This window comes from Ranitomeya variabilis, chromosome 2 (assembly GCF_051348905.1).
Source record: "Ranitomeya variabilis isolate aRanVar5 chromosome 2, aRanVar5.hap1, whole genome shotgun sequence".
Classification (NCBI taxonomy): Eukaryota; Metazoa; Chordata; class Amphibia; order Anura; family Dendrobatidae; genus Ranitomeya; species Ranitomeya variabilis.
In genome coordinates, this window is record NC_135233.1 from 379,874,831 (window position 1) to 379,900,621 (window position 25,791).

General features: G+C 46.8%; 1 protein-coding gene across 3 annotated transcripts in view; it reads right to left on the minus strand.

Moving 5' to 3' along the window:
- Window positions 1-25,791, minus strand: part of LOC143806151 (major histocompatibility complex class I-related protein 1-like) — a 97,528-nt gene that overhangs the window by 47,023 nt on the left and 24,714 nt on the right. For all 3 annotated transcript variants that reach the window (XM_077286142.1, XM_077286140.1, XM_077286141.1), the window contains exons 2-3: window positions 23,103-23,360; window positions 987-1,028 (exon numbers count right to left, since the gene is read on the minus strand). In XM_077286142.1, coding sequence (XP_077142257.1) covers window positions 987-1,028; window positions 23,103-23,360 — 300 coding nt within the window. The remainder of the gene's footprint in view (window positions 1-986; window positions 1,029-23,102; window positions 23,361-25,791) is intronic.

Below are 25,791 nucleotides of genomic sequence, written 5' to 3' on the forward strand. Positions count from 1 at the left end.
CTTCCGTTGAGCCTCCTGCTCCGGTGTTGGTTGAGGGTGAGTTGGAGTACGTTGTGGAAAAAATCCTAGACTCCCGTGTTTCCAGACGGAGACTCCAGTATCTGGTCAAGTGGAAGGGATACGGCCAGGAGGATAATTCTTGGGTCACTGCATCTGATGTTCATGCCTCTGATCTGGTTCGTGCCTTTCATAGGGCCCATCCTGATCGCCCTGGTGGTTCTGGTGAGGGTTCGGTGCCCCCTCCTTGAGGGGGGGGTACTGTTGTGAATTTGGATTCTGGGCTCCCCCGGTGGCTACTGGTGGAATTGAACTTGTGACATCATCTTCCCTGTTCACCTGTTCTGATTAGATCTGGGTGTCGCTATATAACCTGGCTTCTCTGTTAGATGCTTGCCGGTCAACAATGTTATCAGAAGCCTCTCTGTGCTTGTTCCTGCTCCCAGACATCTACTAGATAAGTTGGACATTCGTCCATGTTTTGTTTTTGTATTTTGGTTCCAGTTCACAGCTGCAGTTTCGTTACTGTGTCTGGAAAGCTCTTGTTGATCAGGAATTGCCACTCTGGTATTATGAGTTAATGCCAGAGTCCTAAAGTAATTTCTGGATGTGTTTTGTTAGGGTTTTCTACTGACCATGAAAGTATGCTTTCTGTCTTCTGCTATCTAGAAAGCGGACCTCAAATTTGCTAAAACTATTTTCCTGCTGCGTTTGTTGTTTCATCTCATATCACCGCCAATATATGTGGGGGGCTTCTGTCTCCTTTTTGGGCATTTCTCTAGAGGTGAGTCAGGTCTTATATTTCCCTCTGCTAGCATTATTTAGTTCTCCGGCCGGCGCTGGGCATATAGGGATAAAAAGTAGGACATGCTACCTGGCTACTTCTAGATGATGCGGTAGGTTTAGTTCATGGTCAGTATAGTTACATCTTCCAAGAGCTTGTTCCTATTGAGGCTTATGCTAGTTCTCTGGCCATGGAGATCATGACACTCCCCGCTCACAGCCATACATTACCTGATAGATATGGAAACCTGCACACAACACAGGAACATGTTACACCTCTCATACTACATCATTGCTACGTTATTACTTGTACTTACAATTTTATGTGTAAAGTTTATTGGTAATTTTGCATACAAAAAAAATTACATTTTCATTTTCAGATCTGAATTGGAAAAAAAGAAAATCTGGAAGCTGATAGGTTGTTATGAGTTATAATGACAAATTCTCTATGTGAAGATCATCTGTAAGTACCAGTGGATCAAGCCTGTGATGGAGGGAAGGAAAAAACATAGAAAACAATGCAGCCTGTGGCTCACTATTAGTGTTTCTGCCTCCCATTCAACAGGTCCTGAATATAAGCTCCAACAATGATAAGGTGCAAACAAATGGCTAAAGAATAATCAACTTTATAGAGGCTTTATAGAAGCTCTCACACACTTTCAGAGTGCCAAAGGGGCCCCAGCTCTCTGTGTCAAGCTAGTTTCACATTTGCGTTAAAAACGCAGCGTTTTTAACGCAAACGCAGGTGGTGAAAAAACGCATGTAAATGCGTGCAAACGCTGCGTTTTTTAGACGCATGCGTTTTTGCATGCGGTAAAAAAAATGCGGCGTTTTGCCACGTTTACATGCGTTTTTTCCTACGTTTGCGTTATTGAAACGCACGCTGAGAAGTGTGTGACAGCTGCCAATCATCAAAATTAGGGTTGAGCTAAACAGATCGGCCAATTTCTAAAGTCGCCGACTTTTGGCAAAGTCGGGTTTCGTTGTATATATATATATATATATATATATATATATATATATATATATCATTGAGACACACATATATATATATATATTTATATTTTCTCCAGCGCGATATAGCAGAAAAGCCGATTGCTGGCTTTTCATTTCTCCTGCCTAAACCCGACATGATATGAGACATGGTTTACATACAGTAAACCATGTCATATCCCCCTTTTTTTGGCATATTCCACACTACTAATGTTAGTAGTGTGTATGTGCAAAATTTCGGCGCTGTAGCTATTAAATTTAAAGGTTAAATCGCAGAAAAAATTGGCGTGGGCTCCCGCGCAATTTTCTCCGCCAGAGTGGTAAAGCCAGTGACTGAGGGCAGATATTAATAGCCTGGAGAGGGTCCACGGTTATTGGCCCCCCCCTGGCTAAAAACATCTGCCCCCAGCCACCCCAGAAAAGGCACATCTGGAAGATGCGCCTATTCTGGCACTGGGACACTCTCTTCCCACTCCCGTGTAGCGGTGGGATATGGGGTAATGAAGGGTTAAAGGGCCACTGTCACCCCCTCCAGCCGTTATAAACTAAAAGAGCCACCTTGTGCAGCAGTAATGCTGCAGTCTAACAAGGTGGCTCTTTTAGTTTTTGCTTCTGTCATTCCCTCAATAAAGCGTTTTATAATTTTCCCTAAATACCTGTCTTTGTACCTGGAGGCAGGTCTGAAGCCTCCTCTGTGAAGCGCCCAACTGCCGTCACTCATCTCTTCTGGGGCGATGGTCGCCGCCCCCTGCGCGCTGTTCTTCTTAAATCCGGCGCCTGCGCTGTGCGTGCCTGCCTGGGGCAGGCGCAGTGTTCATTGGCCGTCATAGCTCAGATGCCGGGTGCCTGACTGCGCCTGTGCAGGCAGTGCGGCCACCTTGTTACTGAATCTCCGCCCCGCACTGTGTTATGCATTATGCACAGTGCGGGCTGGGATTCCTGGGCAGATTCCTGCACAGACCGACGCTGGAAGGCGGGGAACCTGGGGGAGCGTCTGACAAGCGCAGTGCGCATGCCCAGGAATCCCAGCCCCACACTGTGCATAATTCATAACACAGTGCGGGGCGGAGATTCAGTAACAGGGTGGCCGCACTGCCTGCACAGGCAGGCACGCACAGCGCAGGCGCCGGATTTAAGAAGAACAGCGCGCAGGGGGCGGCGACCATCGCCCCAGAAGAGATAAGTGACGGCAGTTGGGCGCTTCACAGAGGAGGCTTCAGACCTGCCTCCAGGTACAAAGACAGGTATTTAGGGAAAATTATAAAACGCTTTATTGAGGGAATGACAGAAGCAAAAACTAAAAGAGCCACCTTGTTAGACTGCAGCATTACTGCTGCACAAGGTGGCTCTTTTAGTTTATAACGGCTGGAGGGGGTGACAGTGGCCCTTTTATGTCACCTTGCTATTGTAAGGTGACATTAAGCCAGATTAATAATGGAGAGGCGTCAATTATGACACCTTTTCCATTATTAATCCAATTGTATGAAATGGTTAAAAAAAACACACACACAATATTGCAAAGTATTTTAATGAAATAAACACACAGGTTGTTGTAATATTTTATTGCTCTCTCAATCCACCTGAAGACCATCGTTCTGTAACAAATTAAAAATAATAAACCAACAATATACATACCTTCCGTAGATCTGTAACGTCCCAAGATGTAAATCCATCTGAAGGGGTTAAAATATTTACAGGCAGGAGCTCTGCTATAATGCAGCTGTGCTCCTGCCTGTAAACCCCGGGGAATGAAGGTAATGTAGGTCAATGACCTATAGTTACCTTCAGTCGCGGTGATGCGCCCTCTGCTAGATGTCCTCATATGACGTCGAGCGTGGGAAAAAGTTCCCAGGCTCGAGGTCATAACGCATGAGTATTTTTTTCGGTAAAACGCAGCGGCAAAAAAAGCAAATGTGAAACCAGCCTCACACATGAAGTACGCAGCGGTGTCTGGTGTTGTTTCTCCTGCTGTCCAGTGTAAAATACCGTATATACTTGAGTATAAGCAGACCCGAGTATTAGCCGAGACCCCTAATTTTGCCACAAACAAATGGGAAAACTTAATGACTCGAGTATAAGCCTAGGGTGGGAAATGCAGCAGCTACTGGTACATTTCAAAAATAAAAATAGATACCAATAAAAGTAAAATTAATTGAGACATCGGTAGGTTAAGTGTTTTGAATATCCATATTGAATCAGGAGCCCCATATAAGGCTCCATACAGTTTATGATGGGCCCCATAATATGCTCCATATTAAAACATGCCCCATATAATGGAGCACAAAGGTTAATAATGGCCCCATAAGATGCTCCATAGAAACATTTGTCCCATACAATGCGGCATAATGGTTGATGGCCCCATAAGATGCTCCATAGGTTATGCGCCATATGCTGTTGCTGCGATTAAAAAAAAATAAAAAAATCACATATTCACCTCTCGTCGCTCAGGCCCCCGGCACTTGCGATATTCACCTGTCCCCGTTCCACTGCTGTGCGCCGCTCCATCTTCCGGCTCTCTGACTGTTCAGGCAGAGGGCGCACACTAAACACGTCATCGCGCCCTCTGACCTGAAAGTCACAGCTGGAGGACGCGGAAGACGGAGCTATCCCTGCTTCTCACTGACAGATGGTCTCCGGGCGCCAGCAGCTTGTTCCTATGTTCAGCGGTCACATGGTACCGCTCATTAAAGTAATGAATATTCGGCTCCACCCTTATGGGAGTGGAGTTGCGTCCATATTCATTACTTTAACCCCTTAATCCCATTGGATGTACTATCCCGTCAAGGTGACCTGGGACTTAATTCCCAGTGACGGGATAATACGTCCAGCGCGATCAGCTGCGCTCACGGGGGGGGGAGCGCAGCCGTTCGCGGCCGGGTGTCAGCTGACTATCGCAGCTGACATCCGGCACTATGTGCTAGGGGCGGTCACAGACTGCCCTCGGCACATTAACCCCGGCACACTGCGATCAAACATGATCGCAGCGTTTCGGGGGCATAGGAAAGCATCGCGCAGGGAGGGGGCTCCCTGCGGGCTTCTCTGAGACCCTCAGTACAAGTCGATGTGCTCACCTTGTACCGAGCGTCTCCTCCCTGCAGGCCCCAGATCCAAAATGGCCGCGGGGCTGCATCTGGGTCCTGCAGGGAGGTGGCTTACCAGCGCCTGCTCAGAGCAAGCGCTGGTAAGCCTGCAGCCCTGCATGTCAGATCGCTGATCTGACACAGTGCTCTGCAAAGTGTCAGATCAGCGATCTGACCTTATAACATGATGCCCCCCCTGAGGCAATGTTATAAAGTAGAAAAAAATATATTTAGATGTGTAAAAAAAAAAAAAAAAAATCCTAAATAAAGAAAAAAAATATATTGTTCCCATAAATACATTTCTTTATCTAAACAAAAAAAAAACAATAAAAGTACACATATTTAGCATCGCCGCATCCGTATCGACCCGACCTATAAAACTGTCCCACTAGTTAACCCCTTCAGTGAACACCGTAAAAAAAAAAAAAAACGAGGCAAAAAACAACGCTTTATTATCATACCGCCGAGCAAAAAGTGGAATAGCACGCGATCAAAAAGACGGATATAAATAACGATGGTAACGCTGAAAACGTCATCTTGTCCCGCAAAAAATGAGCTGCCATACAGCATCATCAGCAAAAAAATAAAAAAGTTATAGTCCTCAGAATAAAGCGAAGCAAAAATAATTATTTTTTCTATAAAATAGTTTTTATCGTATAAAAGCCCCAAAACATAAAAAAAGATATAAATGAGGTATCGCTGTAATCGTACTGACCCGAAGAATAAAACTGCTTTATCCATTTTTACCAAACGCGGAATGGTATAAGCACCCCCCCCCAAAATAAATTCATGAATAGCTGTTATTTGGTCATACTGTCTCACAAAAATCAGAATAAAAAGCGATCAAAAAATGTCACGTGCCCGAAAATGTTACTAATAAAAACGTCAACTCGTCCCGCAAAAAACAAGACCTTACATAACTCTGTGGACCAAAATATAGAAAAATTATAGCTCTCAAAATGTGGTAACGCAAAAAAATATTTTTTGCAATAAAAAGCGTCTTTTAGTGTGTGACGACTGCCAGTCATAAAAATCCGCTAAAAAACCCGCTATAAAAGTAAATCAAACCCCCCTTCATCACCCCCTTAGTTAGGGAAAAATAAAAAAATTTAAAAAATGTATTTATTTCCATTTTCCCATTAGGGTTAGGGCTAGGGTGAGGGCTAGGGTTAGGGCTAGGGTTCGGGCTAGGGTTAGAGTTTGGATTACATTTACGGTTGGGATTAGGGTTAGGGGTGTGTGAGGGTTAGGGGTGTGGTTAGGGTTATAGTTGGGATTAGGGTTAGGGGTGTGTTGGAGTTGGGGTTAGGGGTGTGGTTGGGATTAGGGTTAGGGGTGTGTTTGGTTTAGGGTTTCAGTTAGGATTGGGGTTTCCACTGTTTAGGCACATCAGGGCTCTCCAAACGCGACATGGCGTCCGATCTCAATTCCAGCCAATTCTGCATTGAAAAAGTAAAACAGTGCTTCTTCCCTTCCGAGCTCTCCCGTGCGCCCAAATAGGGGTTTACCTACGCAGCATCAATAGTAAAAGTTGGTCACACAGGGTTAATATATGCATTAACGGAGTGCGTTACACCGCGGTCCGTTAACGCTGGCATTAACCCTGTGTGAGCGCTCAGTGCTGACTGCAGGGCAGTAAAGCAGCGGCCATTTCGCTGCCAGACTATGGCCGTCGCTGATTGGTCGTGGCAATGGTCGTGGGCGTTTTGCCAGGACCAATCAGCGACTTGGATTTCCATGACAGACAGAGGCCGTGACCAATGAATATCCGTGACAGACAGACAGACAGAAGGACAGACGGAAGTGACCCTTAGACAATTATATAGTAGATAATAATAATAATAATAATAAACAGATTAGGCCCTTTCGAACGGTGGGGGAAATGTGTTGGGAAGTCATATAGGTTTTGGGAGGTTACATAATCCCCCTTATTTTGGGGGGCACGACAGGGAGTTATATGAGGTATTTGTAATCTATCTCCCCTCTGCTATTATTGCTTCCTTCCGGCTCCTGTTTCTTGGTGCATCCAGTTCAGAGTACTACTGTGGTGAGATCAAACCATCTTTTATGAGCACGGTTAATCATGAGCACTAGCACTTTATGTCTTGTCTGTTTTTGCTGTATGTTGGTGTGGATTTTAATATTATGATTAAAAGTTATATTTTATGTTTATGTTATTCCTATTTTGCTGGAAAATAAGCTTTTGGATTGGAAGCTGGATCAACCTTATTTCTCTTGTACTACTGAACACTGTGCAGTAGTGTGGATCACAGGTTTCCATATTGGACTACTTGGCAGGTGAGCTGGTATTTCTTTTTACTGACCTATATATACATTTTGCATTGAAGTTTCCACTGCTCTGCCACTAATAATAGTCTTAGAGATGAGGAATAATGACCCAGCCCATCCTCATTGGACCTAAACCCTACTGAGAACTTGTGGCCCTTCTTACATGGGAGATTTCCGGTGAAGAACAGTCACCTCTCTGCTCAGTGTCTGGGGCTGTGGTCATCAGAGATGATGAAACTGACGGTCTCCAGGTGGATGGAGCTTATGATTGTTAGTGAAAAGAAGGGCGTCCATATTGTCATTTTGATTACTGATATTTTCTTTGAAATGTCAGAAATTTATTTATGTGCATTTTGAGTTGTTTATTTTTATTTTCTGTTACAGTGAGAATAAAACCAAACTGCCAGATGGGAAATGTATATTTTTCTTTTAGTTACATAATAATTCTGCACACAGAGATATTCTCCTAAGACAAAATTGCATTTTTACTTTCTTAAAGGAAACCTATCACCAGAAAAAAAACACTCAACCTGAGGTTAATCTGCAGGTTAACAGCGTTATTATGCTGCATGGCGCCTGCACGCAGCCGAACACTGGGGGAGAAAATTAACTGTATTCTACCTGGAAGCATTGGGTTTCAGTCATGGGGGCAACGCAGGCGTGGGTTCATTCACCGCTCTGAGAATACAAAGCGGCCTCTATAACAGTGACCCCCCCTGACTGACAGCCAGCTGCAATGCAGAGCCAGTGTCAGTCAGGGGCGGGGGCACAGTTACAGCTGCCGATACTGAACCAGTGCCGGTGATGCCCCCATGACTGAAGCCGAATGCTGCCGGGGAGAATAAAGTTTATTTTCTCCCCACAGCGTTCGGCTAAGTGCGTGGACCGGGCAGGTAAAAACTTGCAGATTAACCCTATGTCTGCAGATTAATAGAGGTTTTATTTTGGAGACAGGTTTCCTTTAAAAATTCAGGTTTCAGATTTATTATTGGACTGACGACAGCTCTGGAGATGTGCAATGAACAATAAAAAATATTAATTGCCTAATAATTGTGCATGCAAAATGTAGCGCCCCCACCGCCGCAGGGCCGAGGGGTACCCGGTACCGGGCCTCTGAGTCTCTGCTCTGGGGTTGTCACGGTGGCTAGGCCCCGGTCCGTGACCCTGCCGTGGGGCGCACAGTGAATAGGTAGGTAGATGTAGATGGTGGTGACGGTAATGGTGCAGTTGTGGGGTGCAGGTCGCGGTAAATAACGAGGACACCAGGTTGCAGTCTCTTTACCTCTTTACTGAAGATCTCTGGGTCCTCAGTCCGGAATACGGTTCACCAGGCTGCGCAAGTCCGGACGGTCCAATGGCACCTCCAGAGTTCCCTTCACAGGTGGAAATCTGTGCCTTCCCCTTAGCGCTATGTGTTGTGGTCCTCCCCTGCTGTGCTTACGGAAAGTCCCCACAACTGTTGTGTCTGTTTCGTAAGTTCCCTCACAACTCGATTAGATGATGTTCTGCTAATCCTCCGTCCCTCCCTGATGTTCTGGTTGGGACGGCACCCGTTTGACGGGTAGGCTCGGAGCTCTTCCGGGACCCTAGAGTAGCCCCTCTCCACAAGTTGCCCCCCAAGACTGCATAGGTGATTTGAGTTAGACAGCCCGCCTTAGACTGACTGTCCTGCCGCTGTTTAGAGTATTGCTTGAAGCTGGATATTATGATACTCCCTCGGCGTTCCAGCCACCGGTTGTGCGCCTCAGTAGGATGTTGCTTTGGTCTTACAGCACGACTCCTACTGGTATTCTCCTATTGCTTTGATCTCGTTTCTCACTCAGCACAATCTCTCTCGCTTCTGATCCTTCCTTGGGCACCGCCGCTATCCTGAGCAGGCACGGTCCCGTTACGTTCGCTCAAATTGCCAAGCCTCTGTCAGGATCCCACCCCTGACAGAGACCCTACTGTATCTTCCCCTACAACACCCTCTGCCACAAGGTGTTGCCTGGTTCCAACCCAGTCAGCTTCTGATCTAACTTCCTGCCTGACCCCCAGTTTACCCACTATGGTGGGGAGTGGCCTAGTGAATAGCACCCTTAGCTCCCCCCGGAGGCCCGGCTGTGAAATGTATCGGTGTCTGTGATACCTGGTCAGATGAACTCCTTCAGTGCCATCAGACGTACCATAGCTCCCCTTAGTGGCGAAGCCACAGTACTGCAACGACCAGGACTCTGGGGCGCTGCACTCCCCCCTGGTTAAACACAGTACTCCGGGACTGGGAAGAAAACAACAATACAGGTTAGCAAAAAGACATACAATTTTGTTGAGTGCAATAACAATAAGCATACTTGAACAGAGCTTCCCTTTATGGGAGGTGAGGACGCTTGAACGTTACAAACATGGTTAACATTATAAATTACCTTCTGTCCTCGTTGTCTATCAACATTATCAAACATTTTCTATAAAACACTAAACCTTCTCATTAACATGCGTGCTGGACACCACGTCTACCCCTACGGGCCCACCGCATCCTTCTTCCAGCTTTCTCTTTCCTTCAGGGAACATTATCAGCATTCTTTTACAATTAACTAGTTGGTCACATTAACTATTACATATCAACATTATCACTTTTTTTTCCATCAAGACATTATTGCTATCTATCTTAAAGCAATACCATTCTTTACTTGCGACAAATGAACATCCCCTTTAAGAGGGGACCAAGTCTCTATGAGGTAGCATATCTTCTCAAGCTACCAGTCCGTACATAGCAAAGGTTCCAGTGTGGTATCTTCACAAAGAGTCCTTTTCAAAGTAAAACCAGTAGGGAGCACCTTTAAGGAGGTGCAAACTATATACAAGGAGTTTGTATCATGCATTGTTCATGATCCAGCAGTTCTTTGTAAACTTGGGTAAACAAGGAGCAAAAGGAAAATAAAAATAAAAATAAAAGCAATAGGGATCCCGGGTAAACTAAGGGATCCCTTTAAGAATAACCCAGGTCGGGTATTAGGAGCAAAAAGCAGGGAAACAAACAGTTAACTATGTACAGTTTCAGGTTTCCGAGGTTTAGTTGGACGGCTTCCAGGGCTGCACCTGGCACTTAACCCTTCCTGGCCTGGGAAAAGTGAGGTCCAGGGCTACACCCAGTGCTGGACACACGCCGTTAATCCGTCTTTCATAAACGGTTAAATCATGCGCAGCTATGGAGGTCTGCGCAGCTTGAGTAGGGGCATTTGCTGCAGCAGAGGTAGCGGCTGCTGCAAGATCAGTCACTGGAACGGAGTCAGCAGCTGTGGCACTAGCAGTCGCGGGAGTGGTGTCAGTCATCAGGGCAGGGTCGTCCTTCATACCTGCTTCAGATGCGGTCCCTCCGGTGCCGGTCTGCTCTGCCTCCGCTGGGGTCTGGAATGCTGGCTGCAGGGCCTCGTGCTGCGACGTTGTCATCTCTGCTCGCAGCATCTCGCTTTCTGGCAGGGCCTTGCTTTCTGGCTTCGGAGCGCTGGAACTTCTTTCTTGCTCCGGACCAGACGAGGCTGCCGACAGATGTCTGGTGAGGCTCCCGATGAAGATCTTCTTCCACCCGGCCTCGGTGCTCAGCGGCGTCCACCGGGGTTGGTGGATCAGCTCGTCCGCTCCGGTCTGCAGGAGGTCAGCGTCAACTATGGAGGTCTGGCTGCGGTGCCTCTCCGGGTAGCTGGGGGAGTCCTCGGCTTCGACCCCACGCTCCGGCTCCGGGCGGCTCGCCATGGCGTCCTCCATGTCGCTGACTTCTTCTTCCTGGTCCTTTTCCCGCTCTCTCCTTCGTGGGCGGTTTCGTTTTCTCTGTCTCTGCCCACCATTGAGGATCAGGAGGCGGATCTCGGCTGCTGACGGACACATCCTCAAGGGGCCGAGATATTTAGACTGGGCGGCCACTGTCCTTCGCGCTCTCCAGCTTGTCTACACCCACTTCCACGCCCTTCTTCTCCCTCTGCGCTCCCCGTGGCGCTGCAATGGCGGCGACTTTTGGCGGGAGTTTTGGCGGTAAATGGCGCAGCACAGTCTTTACAATAACGTACAGTCCAAACACTATAAATCACAGTTCCAAGGCACACATGACCTGATTCTTCAGGCTTAAGTAGATCCTGTTCGTGATGCCAAGTTGTAGCGCCCCCACCGCCGCAGGGCCGAGGGGTACCCGGTACCGGGCCTCTGAGTCTCTGCTCTGGGGTTGTCACGGTGGCTAGGCCCCGGTCCGTGACCCTGCCGTGGGGCGCACAGTGAATAGGTAGGTAGATGTAGATGGTGGTGACGGTAATGGTGCAGTTGTGGGGTGCAGGTCGCGGTAAATAACGAGGACACCAGGTTGCAGTCTCTTTACCTCTTTACTGAAGATCTCTGGGTCCTCAGTCCGGAATACGGTTCACCAGGCTGCGCAAGTCCGGCCGGTCCAATGGCACCTCCAGAGTTCCCTTCACAGGTGGAAATCTGTGCCTTCCCCTTAGCGCTATGTGTTGTGGTCCTCCCCTGCTGTGCTTACGGAAAGTCCCCACAACTGTTGTGTCTGTTTCTTAAGTTCCCTCACAACTCGATTAGATGATGTTCTGCTAATCCTCCGTCCCTCCCTGATGTTCTGGTTGGGACGGCACCCGTTTGACGGGTAGGCTCGGAGCTCTTCCGGGACCCTAGAGTCGCCCCTCTCCACAAGTTGCCCCCCAAGACTGCATAGGTGATTTGAGTTAGACAGCCCGCCTTAGACTGACTGTCCTGCCGCTGTTTAGAGTATTGCTTGAAGCTGGATATTATGATACTCCCTCGGCGTTCCAGCCACCGGTTGTGCGCCTCAGTAGGATGTTGCTTTGGTCTTACAGCACGACTCCTACTGGTATTCTCCTATTGCTTTGATCTCGTTTCTCACTCAGCACAATCTATCTCGCTTCTGATCCTTCCTTGGGCACCGCCGCTATCCTGAGCAGGCACGGTCCCGTTACGTTCGCTCAAATTGCCAAGCCTCTGTCAGGATCCCACCCCTGACAGAGACCCTACTGTATCTTCCCCTACAACACCCTCTGCCACAAGGTGTTGCCTGGTTCCAACCCAGTCAGCTTCTGATCTAACTTCCTGCCTGACCCCCAGTTTACCCACTATGGTGGGGAGTGGCCTAGTGAATAGCACCCTTAGCTCCCCCCGGAGGCCCGGCTGTGAAATGTATCGGTGTCTGTGATACCTGGTCAGATGAACTCCTTCAGTGCCATCAGACGTACCATAGCTCCCCTTAGTGGCGGAGCCACAGTACTGCAACGACCAGGACTCTGGGGCGCTGCACAAAATATTCATACCCAGTGAACTTTTCCAAATTTTTTTACGCAACAAAATGTATATTGCTGTGAGCAGCAATTTTCGAATCTTGTCACAGATTCTCAATGAGAATTAGGCCTGGACTGGGACTGGGCAGTTCACGCACATGAATATGCTTTGGTCTAAACCCGGCCTGTACAACATATGGCCTGCGGGCCTCATGTGGTCCACCGAAGGATGTTGTGCGCCCCACGGATAACCAGGAGACTCTGGTTCTCAGTTTTGCATATTTAACTGTATTAGTGTAATCGGTGTCGGGACAAGGGCAAAGAAAAGCTGCACTCATCAGCCCCCACCCTGACACACAGCAGTATAGTGAGGTTGTCACGCTGTGACCTCATCACACTGCTGCCAGCGCCAGGTGGGGACATTGCGGAGCAGGCAGTGTGTGGAGGGACAGTATGGAGAGAGATAGTGTGGAGGAAGACATTACAGAAAGAGAGAATGTAGTAGGACATTACAGAGAGAGACAGTGTGTTAGGACATTACAGAGAGAGGCAGTGTGCGGGAATATTATGGAGAGGGGCAGTTTGAGTGGATATTTTGTGCAGGAAGCACAGTGAGGGGCAAATATTTATTCAGGGATGCAGCATGGGAGATATTTTTATTTATGAGGAAGTATAATGATACTTCTTCTGTCCAGCCATATAATTGCTGTCTAGAAAGTTTAGTCATTTTTTTATGTCTCCGCTATTATAGACATTGTATTTTTTTGTGTGTATTAATCCTTCCTATATTTCATATTGTAAGGTAACAGCACCACCTGCTGGCCGTTTAATGCATAGATTCTAGTTTAATTTGCAATGTCTTGTGGGAAGTTCCTAGGGCATTGTGGGATTGTTCCTGTTGCATTATGGTCTTATTATGACACTGAAGGGAACAGCAGCCATTATTCCTCCATGCGTCGTAGGCTACTTTCACACTAGCGTTAACTGCAATACGTCGCAAATGCGTCGTTTTGCCGAAAATACGCATCCAGCAAAAGTTCTTGCTGGATAAGTTTTTTCGTCATAGACTAACATTAGCGACGCATTTGCGACGCATTGCCAAACGTCGCGTCCGTTTTGCGACGCTTGGGCGTGTGTTAGCGGACCGTCGGGAGAAAAAAACCTTACATGTAACGTTTTTTGCTCCCGACGGTCCGCTTTTTCCGACCGCACATGCGCGGCCGGAACTCCGCCCCCACCTCCCCGCACTTCCCCGCACCTCACAATGGGGCAGCGGATGCGTTGGAAAAATACATCCGCTGCCCCCGTTGTGCGGCGGAGACCACGCTAGCGTCGGGAACGTCGGCCCGACGCACAGCGACGGGTCTTTCCCGACGCTAGTGTGAAAGTAGCCTTAGGAGAAACTACACCATTCGTGTTCTTCATGCTCCTTAAGCAGCCTGCTCTAAGCATAGTTGGTAAGCCACTATCTATGTGTTATAATCCTGTGTTTATCAATACGTTTGTTGTACTAAGTAGGTAATCATCAGTTTGTACATTACCTCATGTTACCTGTGTATTGCAGACTATTTGTGTTTCATGCTCTGTGCAGTTATATATTCTGAAATGCTCCTGTTATTGCATCCTATAGTTTCACCCTTTCCTGTCACATCTGCAATCAATAAAAGAAGGTTACAGTTTTAAGCCTCTTTTCTTAAAGAAGACAGGGGGTTTAGCTACATGTCTCATTGCACACCCTGCTAACGTGTATGAGTACAGGATAATACTTTTATTTTTAAGGGCACTATGTTTGGATTTGCTGCTGAAGGCTGGGTGTGGAATGTCATCATGGCATCCATACTATGACAAAAGTGTTTGAAACAAAAGAGATGGGAATTAATTCAATCAGAGAAGATGTTTCCTATAAGGTACCTGGATGTAAATGTTTGAGATAGTGACTATGTCTCATTAGTGCTACAGTTCTTGTATGGTTCACAGTCTGATGATGACTAATAGCAACAACTCCCAGTATCTCCTTACCTTTGTTAATGACATACTGGAAGTTGCAGGTTTACGTGATACAAATGTATATGGGGCTGACTTGAAACTGCAAATGATCACTGTACTAAGCTTGGTGATGTATTCCTGTACTGAGGGTGGTTCTGATGATGTATTCATGTACTGATGTGGCACTAGCGTTCTATTAATGTTCTGGTCGTTGCAGTACTGACTCTCCGCCACTAAGGGGAGTGATGGTACGTCTGATGGCACTAAAGGAGTTCACCTGACCAGGTATCACAGTCACACATTACACTTCACACTGTATTAGGCCACTCCTCACACTCTGGTAAAACTGGGGGTTGGATAGGAAGTTAGAGAGAAGCTGACTGGGTTTTGCCCAGGTAACATCTAGTGAGAGAAGAGCGTTGCTTGGGAAGATCCAGGGGGGTCCCTGTCAGGGGTGGGATCCTGACAGAGGCCTAGCGAAAGGACAGATCATTACGGAGCCGCGCCTCCACTTCATTGCGGCGGCATCTTAAGAAAGGACACGAAGCAAAGTATACTGTGGAGAAGTGAGAAACGAGATCACAGCACAAAGGCCATAGAACCAGTAGGAGTCGTGCCTCGAGATCGGCAACATCCTACTGAGGCGCGTAGCCGGTGGCCAGAACCCCGAGGAAGTATTGGGCTCTACGCGTTACTTCAAACCAACGGCAGGGCAGTTAATTTTAGGTTGGCTGTCTCACCTAAATCACCTAATGAAGACAACGGAGGCAATTGTGGGAGAGGGGCGTCTCTAGGGTCCCTATAAAATAACTCCAGGCCTACCCCGTCATACGGGTGCGTCCTATCCAAATCATCTGGGGGACGGAGAGAAAGAAGAAAAACATACACGACAGTCGTGAGGACTATCCCGTGGTGCTCAGCAGGGAAGTACTACAACACCCAGGCGCTAGTAGGTAGGCACTGATTTCCACCTGCAAAGGGAACTCTGGATGTGCCTTCGGACCGGCCGGTCTCAGCCAGCCCTGTTATCAGTATTCTGGATTGCGGACCCTGAAGCTTTCAGTAAAGAGGTAAAGAGACTGCAACCCTGTGTCCTCGTTATTTACTGCGATCTACACCGTCACCTACACCTTTCATTGGGCGCCCCTTAGCAGGACCACGGACCGGGTCGGGCCATCGTGACATTCTCAGAACCGAGAGACCCGGATCCGTGTACCCCGCTGTCCTGCGTCTGGGGGCTGCTCTACATTCATGTACTGACGGACGTTCTGGCGCTGCATTCATGTACTGATGGTGGTTCTTATCAAGTAGCAATCTATAATATGCTTCATGTTAAAACTGAAAAAAACTCAAAACTTAGTTTTGAGATTATGACTAGGGTCTGGTTAAGTTTCTGCTCCAAAAACTCAGTGTAAGGTTGAGTCAGTTCACAATGATTTTTTTAAAGCAGAAACTGAGCATAAACTCTCCATATCCTTCTCAAATACTCAACACTTGGTTCTAATGATGTATTAATATACTGATTGTGGTTCTGGTGATGTATTAATGTAAGTACCCCTTTGTGGACCTTTGGATTGGTTCAGTATCACAATGTGGTCCTTGGACCAAAAAATGTTGTAAACCCCGCCTGAACCATTCCATTATAACTCTGGCAATATGTTTAGGGTCGTTGTCCTGCTGAAAGAAGAATGCCCCAGCCTCAAGTCTTTTGCAGCCTCTAACAGGCTTTGCTACAAGATTGTCCTGTACTTAGCTCCATCCATCTTCCTATCAACTCTGACCAGCTTCTCTATCCCTCCTGAAGAAAACTCTCCCTACAGCATGATGCCGTCACCACCATGTGTGACGGTGAAGATGCTTGTGACAACACCACATTTATTCTTAATTATGCCAGATGTATTATTCAGTAGGCCCAGGGGCATGAGCTATTGTTTATATGAGCCTAAACATTGTCTCTTGTTGTAGGTTGAATTGATGTTTGCTGATTTGTTGAATGGCTGTTTGTCACAAAAACTTTTTCGCTACAGTCACACATTTGCAGCTCTCTGGCACCCCCCTTACCCTCTGGTCAGTCAAGGAACTGCACCTAGGATAAGTAGTCACTGGAAAGGCTGCCCTGTCACATGTTGGTTATCGGGGCACTCTGCAGTGATGGTGTTATATATTCCCAGTCCTAGGCCGGGAGTACATAGATAAGCCTCCGGTCCATCACTGCCAGGATCCCCCAATAACAACAGAACGCTATGCTGCCGCAAGTTCCTAGTTAGATATAAGCCGGTCTGTTACCCAGCCTATATCGGGTCAGAAACCAACCCCAGGAAGCGTGGATTTGCGCAGAGTACGTGTCGGATCGATCATAGAGCCAGAAAAACGAAGCTAGCAAATTTACAAGTTTACTCTATAAAAATCGGCAGTGTTTACAAAAGATGCAAAAGATATAACAAAGAAAGACAAAATACAAGTATGTACAAACAGTTATGAAATAAAAGGGATAAAAATATGAAACTTACTAAATCTCGGTCACAGGTATGACGTGTCAATAAAGAAGAGGAGAGTTCCCAAAGAAATAATTCAGCACCCCAGCATGGTGTCTAGCTGTCTCTCTGGCTCTGAATAATGGCCAAAAATGGACGTTTCTGATTTATGCTACAGCCATAAACTTAGGGACTCCCACTTTGCTTACCTCTCATATGGGCTGTTTTCTGAGAGGAACCCAAAGTTTGGAAAGTTATCAATAACTTCTTTTCTCCATATCTTTAGCCTGGAAGCTCATGGGCTAATGATATGGGCATTATTTTTTCCCTTGCAATTTTACCGTTCTTTAAAGTCCAAACACGGTATGTCTGTGATTTCCTGGTGGCCCTAAATGCCGCAAAATGCGTAGCCCCAAGTGCCCCAATCCTGGAAATCTAACTTTCATGTTTCTAGGATTAATGTGTGTTACTGAATTTGAACTTGAGTGTTAATGCGTAGCAAACAAAGGGATTTTCAGCGGGAAAACACATTCATCTCTGCTAGCTGCCAGCAGGCAATAAACTAGCATTCCACAATGACCATTCGCCTTAAAGGAGGGGGAGTGGAAACTCACAGAGAGGGGGCTGCAGCAGCAGGAGGGGGCTGCTGGCAGGGCTTGGTCCCACAGAATAAATGGAAACATAAGTCATATCTTCCTGACACTGCTGATTACCTATTGTGTCAGTCCTGGCAGCTTATTGTTCTGCTATTCTTAAGGCACAAAGGCGCAGTTTAACTCTAAAAAGAGATTCTAGAGGACAGCAGCCAAAGCACCATGGCTCCAACAGGAGGATTACAGATTTGATCTACTGCCAATCACTGAACCTACGGAGACATTTGAAGACGCATGTTGGGACATTCAGGTCACCTGGCCATTTACCTCAATGTACTCCATCAGCTTCCTAAGCTTGCCGCTACCTCCTCTCTGTGGGTGACCATGTAAGGGGGTGCCACATCCTTACCCCCTTACAGGTGTATAATAGTTATGGTATTATGTATTTCTACGCGTTATATATATATATATATATATATATATATATATATATATATATATATACTCTATTTTGTCATATGTCAGTAGTGTTAGGGTAAGTGTAGGACCCTACATCGGACATAAGATGGGGCACCACATTAAACATAGTTTTCTAGGAGGGGTTGTCTGAGTCTAGAGCAAAGTATCTTCCTGCAAGTATTCAGTAGTAGTGTTGAGCATTCCGATACCGCAAGTATCGGGTATCGGCCGATATTTGCTGTATCGGAATTCCGATACCGAGTTCCGATATTTTTGTGATATCGGGAATCGGAAGTTCCCAGTGTATGGTTCCCAGGGTCTGGAGGAGAGGAGACTCTCCATCAGGCCCTGGGATCCATATTCATGTAAAAAATAAAGAATAAAAATAAAAAATATGGATATACTCACCCCTCCGGCGGACCCTGGACCTTAGCGATGTAACCGGCAGCCTCCGTTCCTAAGAATGCAGTGAGTATAGGACCTGCGATGACGTCGCGGCTTGTGATTGGTCACGTGAGCGGTCACATGAGCAGTCACGCGACCAATCACAAGCCGCAACGTCATCGAAGGTCCTTAACTCTGCATTCTTAGGAACGGAGGCAGACGCTTGGACCGGTGAGAGCCAGGGGCCGTCCGAAGGGTGAGTATATCAATATTTTTTACTTTTATTCTTTATTTTATACATGAATATGGATCCCAGGGCCTGAAGGAGAGTTTCCTCTCCTTCAGACCCTGGGAACCATTCCGATATTTTGTGTCCCATTGATATGCATTGGCAGTGGCATAACTACAAAGTTATGGGCCCCGGTGCGAACTTCCAAATGGGGCCCCCCCCCTGCAGCCCTGCCATACAACTCAATGTAACCCCCACAGAATACAACGCAGCCCCCCTCATAGTATAATGCAGCCCCTCCATACAGGGGCAGTGAGAAAGACACGAGCAAATGGTGACGAGGGGGCAGGGGAGAGGGCACAAGGGGGCTAGGGGAGACAGGCACAAGGGTAACATAGGGGGGCTAGGGAGCAAGGAAGACAGGCACAAGGGGACACATGGGGTCTAGGAGGCAGGGGAGAAGGTTACAAGGGGACTAGTGGGCAAGGGAGACTGACACATGGGGACTAGTGGGCAAGGGAGCCTGACACAAGGGGCACACGGGGACAAGTGGGCAAGGGAGACTGACACAAGGGGCACACGGGGGACTAGTGGACAAGGGATACAAGCACAAGGGGACACAGGGACAAGTGGGAAAGGGAGACTGACACACAGGGACTAGTGGGCAAGGAAGACTGGCACAAGGGGACAAAGGAGACAGGCACATGGGGACACACAGGGACTAATGGGCAAGGGAGACTGGCACACGGGGACAAGGGACACAAGCATAAGGGGACAAGGGAGACATGCTCAAGGGGACACACGGGCCCCTGACCTGCCAGAGCCGCTTGCAGCGGCGACCGCTGCGACTGTGGTAATTACGCCCCTGCCTCACACACACACACACACACACACACACTGCAATATCACACACACACACACACACACACACACACACTACAGATATCACACACACACACACACACATAGAGAGGGACAAGGAAGGAAGGGCCCCCAGACAGGGAAGAGCACTGCAATTGTGCAGTGATGAGGAATAAGGAGCTCATGATCCCCATTCTAGTGATCGGTCGGAGCCAGCAGTGGTGCCCCTAGTCACCAGACATTAACCTCCCCTTTAACATTCCGGCCACTTTATAAATTTATTGTACGCATCAATGTTTCGGCCACCTGATGTGCAGGGAACACACACACACAGGATGGTTAGGAGCGCCACTGTGCAGGAGAACTGCTGTAGCATTATCTGTCTTTTAGTTTTTGGGATCGCCACGAAATGTGTACATTTATTTTATTTACCCCCTACCAAAATCTCTCCTGTCCAAGTAAATGATTATAACTAGTATTTTTTCATGTTCATTAAGATCAGCATGAACAGAATTGCATATCTTGGCTACATACGACTGTAGTAATTACGCCCCTGCCTCACACACACACACACACACACACACACACACACACACACACACACACTACAGATATCACGCACACACACACATACTACAGATATCACACACACACACTACAGATATCACACACACACACATACTACAGATATCACACACACACACACAACATCCCTCTCACCTCTCCTCGCGCTCTGCTGCAGCATCTTCCTCTGACACAGCCGGCCGCTGAATGATGACGTCATCCAGCGGCGCTGTCTGTGTGAGAGGAAGCGCAGGCAGGAAGCAGGAAGACAGATCGCTGCAGCTCCGCTGCTATTTTCTCTTGTACGCAGCGGAGCTGCAGGGATTTCTTCCTGCCCGCCTCAGCCACCATGCAGGGGCCCCCCTTCACCTCTGGGCCCATATGCGGTACGTTCGCACATTTTGGGAGCCGGCGCTCTGCAGCTTCTCTGTGCCGGCTGTCAGCTTGACAGTCGGCACAGAGAACAGCCGACTCCTAGACCGGGGGTGGCAGAATGCAGCCGCCGGGGGAGACACTGCGGACCGCCGAATTAGGCGGCCTGACTGCGCCCCCCTGCCGGCTGCCCCCCCCTAGATACGCCACAGCCCGGGCCCCTGAACTGCCGGGCCCGGTCGCACTAGTTACGCCCCTGTGCATTGGTGTCGGGTATCGGTATCGGCGATATCCGATATTTTTTGGGTATCGGCCAATCCAATCCGATACCGATACCTTTGCATATCGGAAGGTATCGCTCAACACTAGTCAGTAGGGGTCTAGTGCCCGTGTTGGGCGGATAGCTCTGTAACATTAAGCCTGATACCCAGCCATTGAAGTCGCAAATGTTCTAATTCCCGGCGAATCAGCGGAAGGGTAAGACTCTATCATTTGCACCATTTAATGTACTTGCTGGGACTGTACTATATGTTGTTGACAGATGGTGATCCAATAAATTATTACTGTAGTATGTACCCTCACCCCATGTTATCTGAGTAGTATTTTGCCCATGGGGAAGGAGGGGCGTTCAGTGGGATGAGCCCTGGTTCATGCGGTCTTTCTAAAGACAGCCAGGCCAGCAGACGAGAGCATCCACTGACTCTCATGTCTCAACAATTTTGTTTATTTAGCCCAAAAAGTTCCACTTTAGTCTGATCAGAGCATCTACACATGCTCATTGTGTATCCTACATGGCTTTTTGCAAACTGCAAACAGGATTTCTTATGGCTTGTTTTAAAAAAAATGGCTTTCTTCTTGTCACACTTCCATGAAGGCCAGAGTTGTGGAGTATACAACTAATAGCTGTCCTGTGGACAGGTTCTCCTACCTGAGCTGTAGATCTCTCCAGCTTCTCTAGAATGAACATGGGCCTCTTGTCTACTTCTATAATTAATGCTGTTGTTTCTTGGGATGTCAGTTTAGGTGGATGGCCATATGTTGGAAGGTTTTCAGTTGTGACATACTCCTTCCATTTTTGGATGATAGGTTGAACAATGCTCCGTGAGATATTCAGAGCTTGGCTATTTTTTATATAACCTAATCATACTTTACTCTTCTCCACAACTTTATCCCTGACCTATCTGATGGGCTCCTTGGTTTTCATTATGCTTTTTGATCACTAATGTTCTAAAAAAAACTCTGAGGCCTTAACAGAATGGCTGTAGTTATACTTAGAAGAAATTACACACAGGTGGACTCAATTTACTAATTACCGTATTTTTTGCTTCATAAGACGCTCCGTATTATAAGACGCACCCCAAATTTTGAGGAGAAAAATATGAAAAAACTTTGCGGTGCTTCGCTGTGTCCCCGTGCTGCGGGGCGGGCTCTGTGAAAGGCCAAAGCCCCCTGCAAGTTCTTCCATGGTTTCCTGACTCCTGTGCGGCGATGGACTCCGGGAAAATGGCCAGGAAGAACTTGCGGGGGGCTCTGGCCTTTCACAAAATGTCGGCAGAGCCTCCCGCAGCACCGTGGACACAGCGCAGCACCTCCACCGGGACACAGCACAGCACCGCCATGGGGACACCTGCAGCGGCACGACGATAAGGTATATCCTCATTATAAGAAGCACCCCCATTTTCCCCCCAAATTTGGGTGGAAAAAGTGCATCTTATAATACGAAAAATATGGTATCTACCTCAACGATACTACATGTTCAAATTCTAGAAAAGAACCTACGAAAGGTGACATTGTGATCAAGGCCACTGATTGGCTGAAACGTCTACCGAAATCTCGATCTGCGCCTCCCGGCGGCCATTTTCTCAGAGTCCACCGCTGCACAGGAGTTAGGTAACCATGGAAGAACTTGTGGGGGGGGGGGGGCCTCTGGCCTTTCACAGAAAGTCGGCAGAGCCCCCCGCAGCACCGTGGACACAGTGCAGCACCGCACTGTCACCGTGGACACAGCGCAGCACCGCCACCGGGACACAGCGCAGCACCGCCACCGGGACACCCCCATCGGCACTTCGATAAGGTATATCCGCATTATAAGACGCATCCCCATTTCCCCCCAAAAGTCGGGGGGAAAAAGTGCGTCTTATAATCCGAAAAATACGGTATGTGACTTCTGGAGGCAAATTGGTCACTCAGGATTTTATTTAGGGGTATCAGACTACAGGGGGCTAAATACAAATGCAACTCACAATTTTCAGATTTATATTCTTTAAATATTTAAAAAACATGTTTCATTTTTTCCTTTAAACTTTACAAATACTTGCTACTTTTGTGTTGGTATCACATAAAATGTCAAAATACATTTATGTTTGTGGGTGTAACATGAAAAATGTGGAAACGTTTACAGGGTATGAATACTTTTTCAAGGCACTGTATATCTATGTATATACCGTATATCTATATATCTGTGCTCTACTTCTGTATGGCACAAATATAAGCTTCCACCAATATAGAATAGGATTTTTTACTGTTAGGGCAGTGAGAATCTGGAATTCCTTGCCTGAGGAGGTGGTGATGGCGAACTCAGTCGAGGGGTTCAAGAGAGGCCTGGATGCCTTCCTGGAGCGTAACAATATTGTATCTTACAGTTACTAGGTTCTTTAGAAGGACGTAGATCTGGGGATTTATTCTGACAGAATATAGGCTGCACTGGACGGACAAATGTCTTTTTTCGGCCTTGCTAACTACAGTATGTTACTATGTTGCTATAAGCTCACCTTCTGTTTGGTTGAAGCGGCTCATTGCCGTCCTCACATCATGTCTGAAAAGAGCTTCAGAACTTTTTGCAATCTGCGTCTCTCTGCTCCAGTGCTCATCACCCTTCTTCATCCATGATGCCATGGGAATGTTCCTCCCAATATCACTACTGTATAAATCAATCTGCTGATCATCCACATATCCAACTATGGAGAACTCCGGTATCCCGTATCCTGGACCTGAGACCCCCGTGTAATAATAGCGCAGAGAGTGATGGTCTGAGAAAGATAAATGGTGCATTAGATAATACATCACTATCAGATATGATATTATTTAGAATACAGATTTTTAGGTCAATACTACATCATCTTCTGCAAGATTACACTTCTGTGTAAGGCCAAATTCAGACATCTGTCATACAAGGTCTGTGTATGGACTTGTCTCAGGTCTACCAGCCTGAACCGAATAGCCTCATGCACAGTATGTCTATGAGGTTATTGAGTTCGGGTCGGGAGATCTACTCAGTTGTCAAATTATTCATAGATATTAAGAATGAATCTCGTAGGAATGGAACAACACAGAGGTGTGAGAGTAGAGAATTGTTATTTCACAGGGAACATAATTATTAACAAAAACATGCTAGTTTGTATTGTGTTGCATGGTGTAGGAACAGACTGGGATTAGGTAGATAGGCAGGGTTTCATCCACTACCATATGGGAGGCAGTGACCCCTGTTACAGCTAGGGGGTGCTGTTTGCCTCCGTGCGCATTCTGCAGAGCACATAGTGAGGCCATGAGGGTGTACTGCAGACACAGGTGTAGCTGTAATTAGAATGGCGAAGCAGTGACTGATTAAAATCCCTGTAGTAGAGGGGGAGGTGTGTAAGTGTTGGTTTGGAAGCAGACAGAGCAGTTGTCTGCAGAGCACTCCCTGTGTGAAGCAAGACAGGGGCAAGAGGAACCAAAGAGACTGACACCCTGCATCTTGGACTGTCTTATGTTTACCCGGCTGCAATCCGAAGGATGAAGAGTGCTGTGCATTGCGTGAGTACAGAGACTTGGTACCGGCATGCAGTCGCCCAGGGAAACAGGACAGAGGGAAGTCCGGCCTGCTTATTGACTGCAAACTAAAGCTGTGTATTTCTAATGGACTGTATGAAGAAGCCATGTATTGTATAGACTGTGTGAAGTAACACAATAAAGGAACATTTTGTTTGAACTTGCTTGGGTCACTGCCGTTTTACTGCGTATGTTCCTACCGCTGCATCACACATAATATACACAGCAGCTCTTTTTAGAGCCAAATAATATTACTCAGTACCAGCATATACTAAACAATTTTTTTTGGAGCTACATAATTTTCCTCAGTGCCAGCATAGACTAAACATCTTTTTTAAAAGCTAATTGCTAAATAATATTCCTCGCCTATTGCTGAAATAGCTAATATTTATTTAGCAGTTGTGCGACTGGCGCAAAACCTGCAGAGATACTCAAATGTCACTATTTACCAGTAATTTCCCTGAGTCTGCCATTGGTGAGTGTCAAAAAGGTGATATTTAAAAAAAAAATTCTATTAGGTAAATAAAAAGAGTACATTTATCTAGCAGTTGTACGACTTGCGCAAAGCCTGCAGAGATGTGCAAACATCTCTATTTACAAGTGGCAATAATTTTCCTTACTCTACTTTTGGCGTGTGTCATAAAGGCGATATTAAAAAAAATAATACTTTTCTATTGGTTAAATAAATAACGTATATTTATCTAGCAGTTGTGCAACTGACGTAAAGCCTGCAGAGATATGCAAACATCACTATTTACCAGTGCCAATAGTTTACCTTACTCTGCTGTTGGCGTTTGTCATAAAGGCGATATATATATATAAAAATTCTATTGGTTTAATAGCAGTTGTGCTACTGGCGCAAAGCCTGCAGAGATACACAAACATCTCTATTGACCAGTAATTTCCCCGAGTCTGATGTAGGCGTGTGTCATAAAGGCGATATAAAACAAATTAAACTTTATTGCTTAAATAAATAGCGTATATCTATCTAGCAGTTGTGCAACTGGCGCAAAGCCTGCTGAGATATGCAAATGTCACTATTTTCCAGTAATTTTCATGAGTCTGCTGTTGCCGTGTGTCATAAAGGCGATGTAAAAAAAAATGCCGCTATTTACCAGTGCCACTAATTTTCCTGAGTCTTCTGTTGGCAAAAACTCAGGTGATATAAATTTCAAAAATTGAATATTTGACTCTTTGTAGTCTGCCACACATGGCACAGTTCATGTCCAGATGCCTTTCCCAATACCCTCGTATGAAAGACATTTTGTCCACCATGAAATACTGGCGGTGCACCTTTCTTGACCCACTGTATAAGGAGAATTTTCCTCCTCATGTCAGAGGCAGATATGCCATTTTCAGTGCAGCATGCCAGAGAGCCATTGTTGAAGAATTGCTGAAAAGATTACCCTCAGACAACGCTGCTGGCAGAGGTACCGGCTCTTTTCACCCACAAGGATTACAGGGGAGGGACACGCACACCATGTGCAACTTGGGAGGGATGTCTACCAACTGGGCCATTTTCATGAAACCGTCACATCAGCAAGGGCTATCTGTGGGTGCAACTGTGACAAGGAGGGAGAAGTTGACCAAGATAGTGAAGCAGTCCTTAATTGACCATCCCTCCTGATTCTTCAGTGCCCTTTAAATATT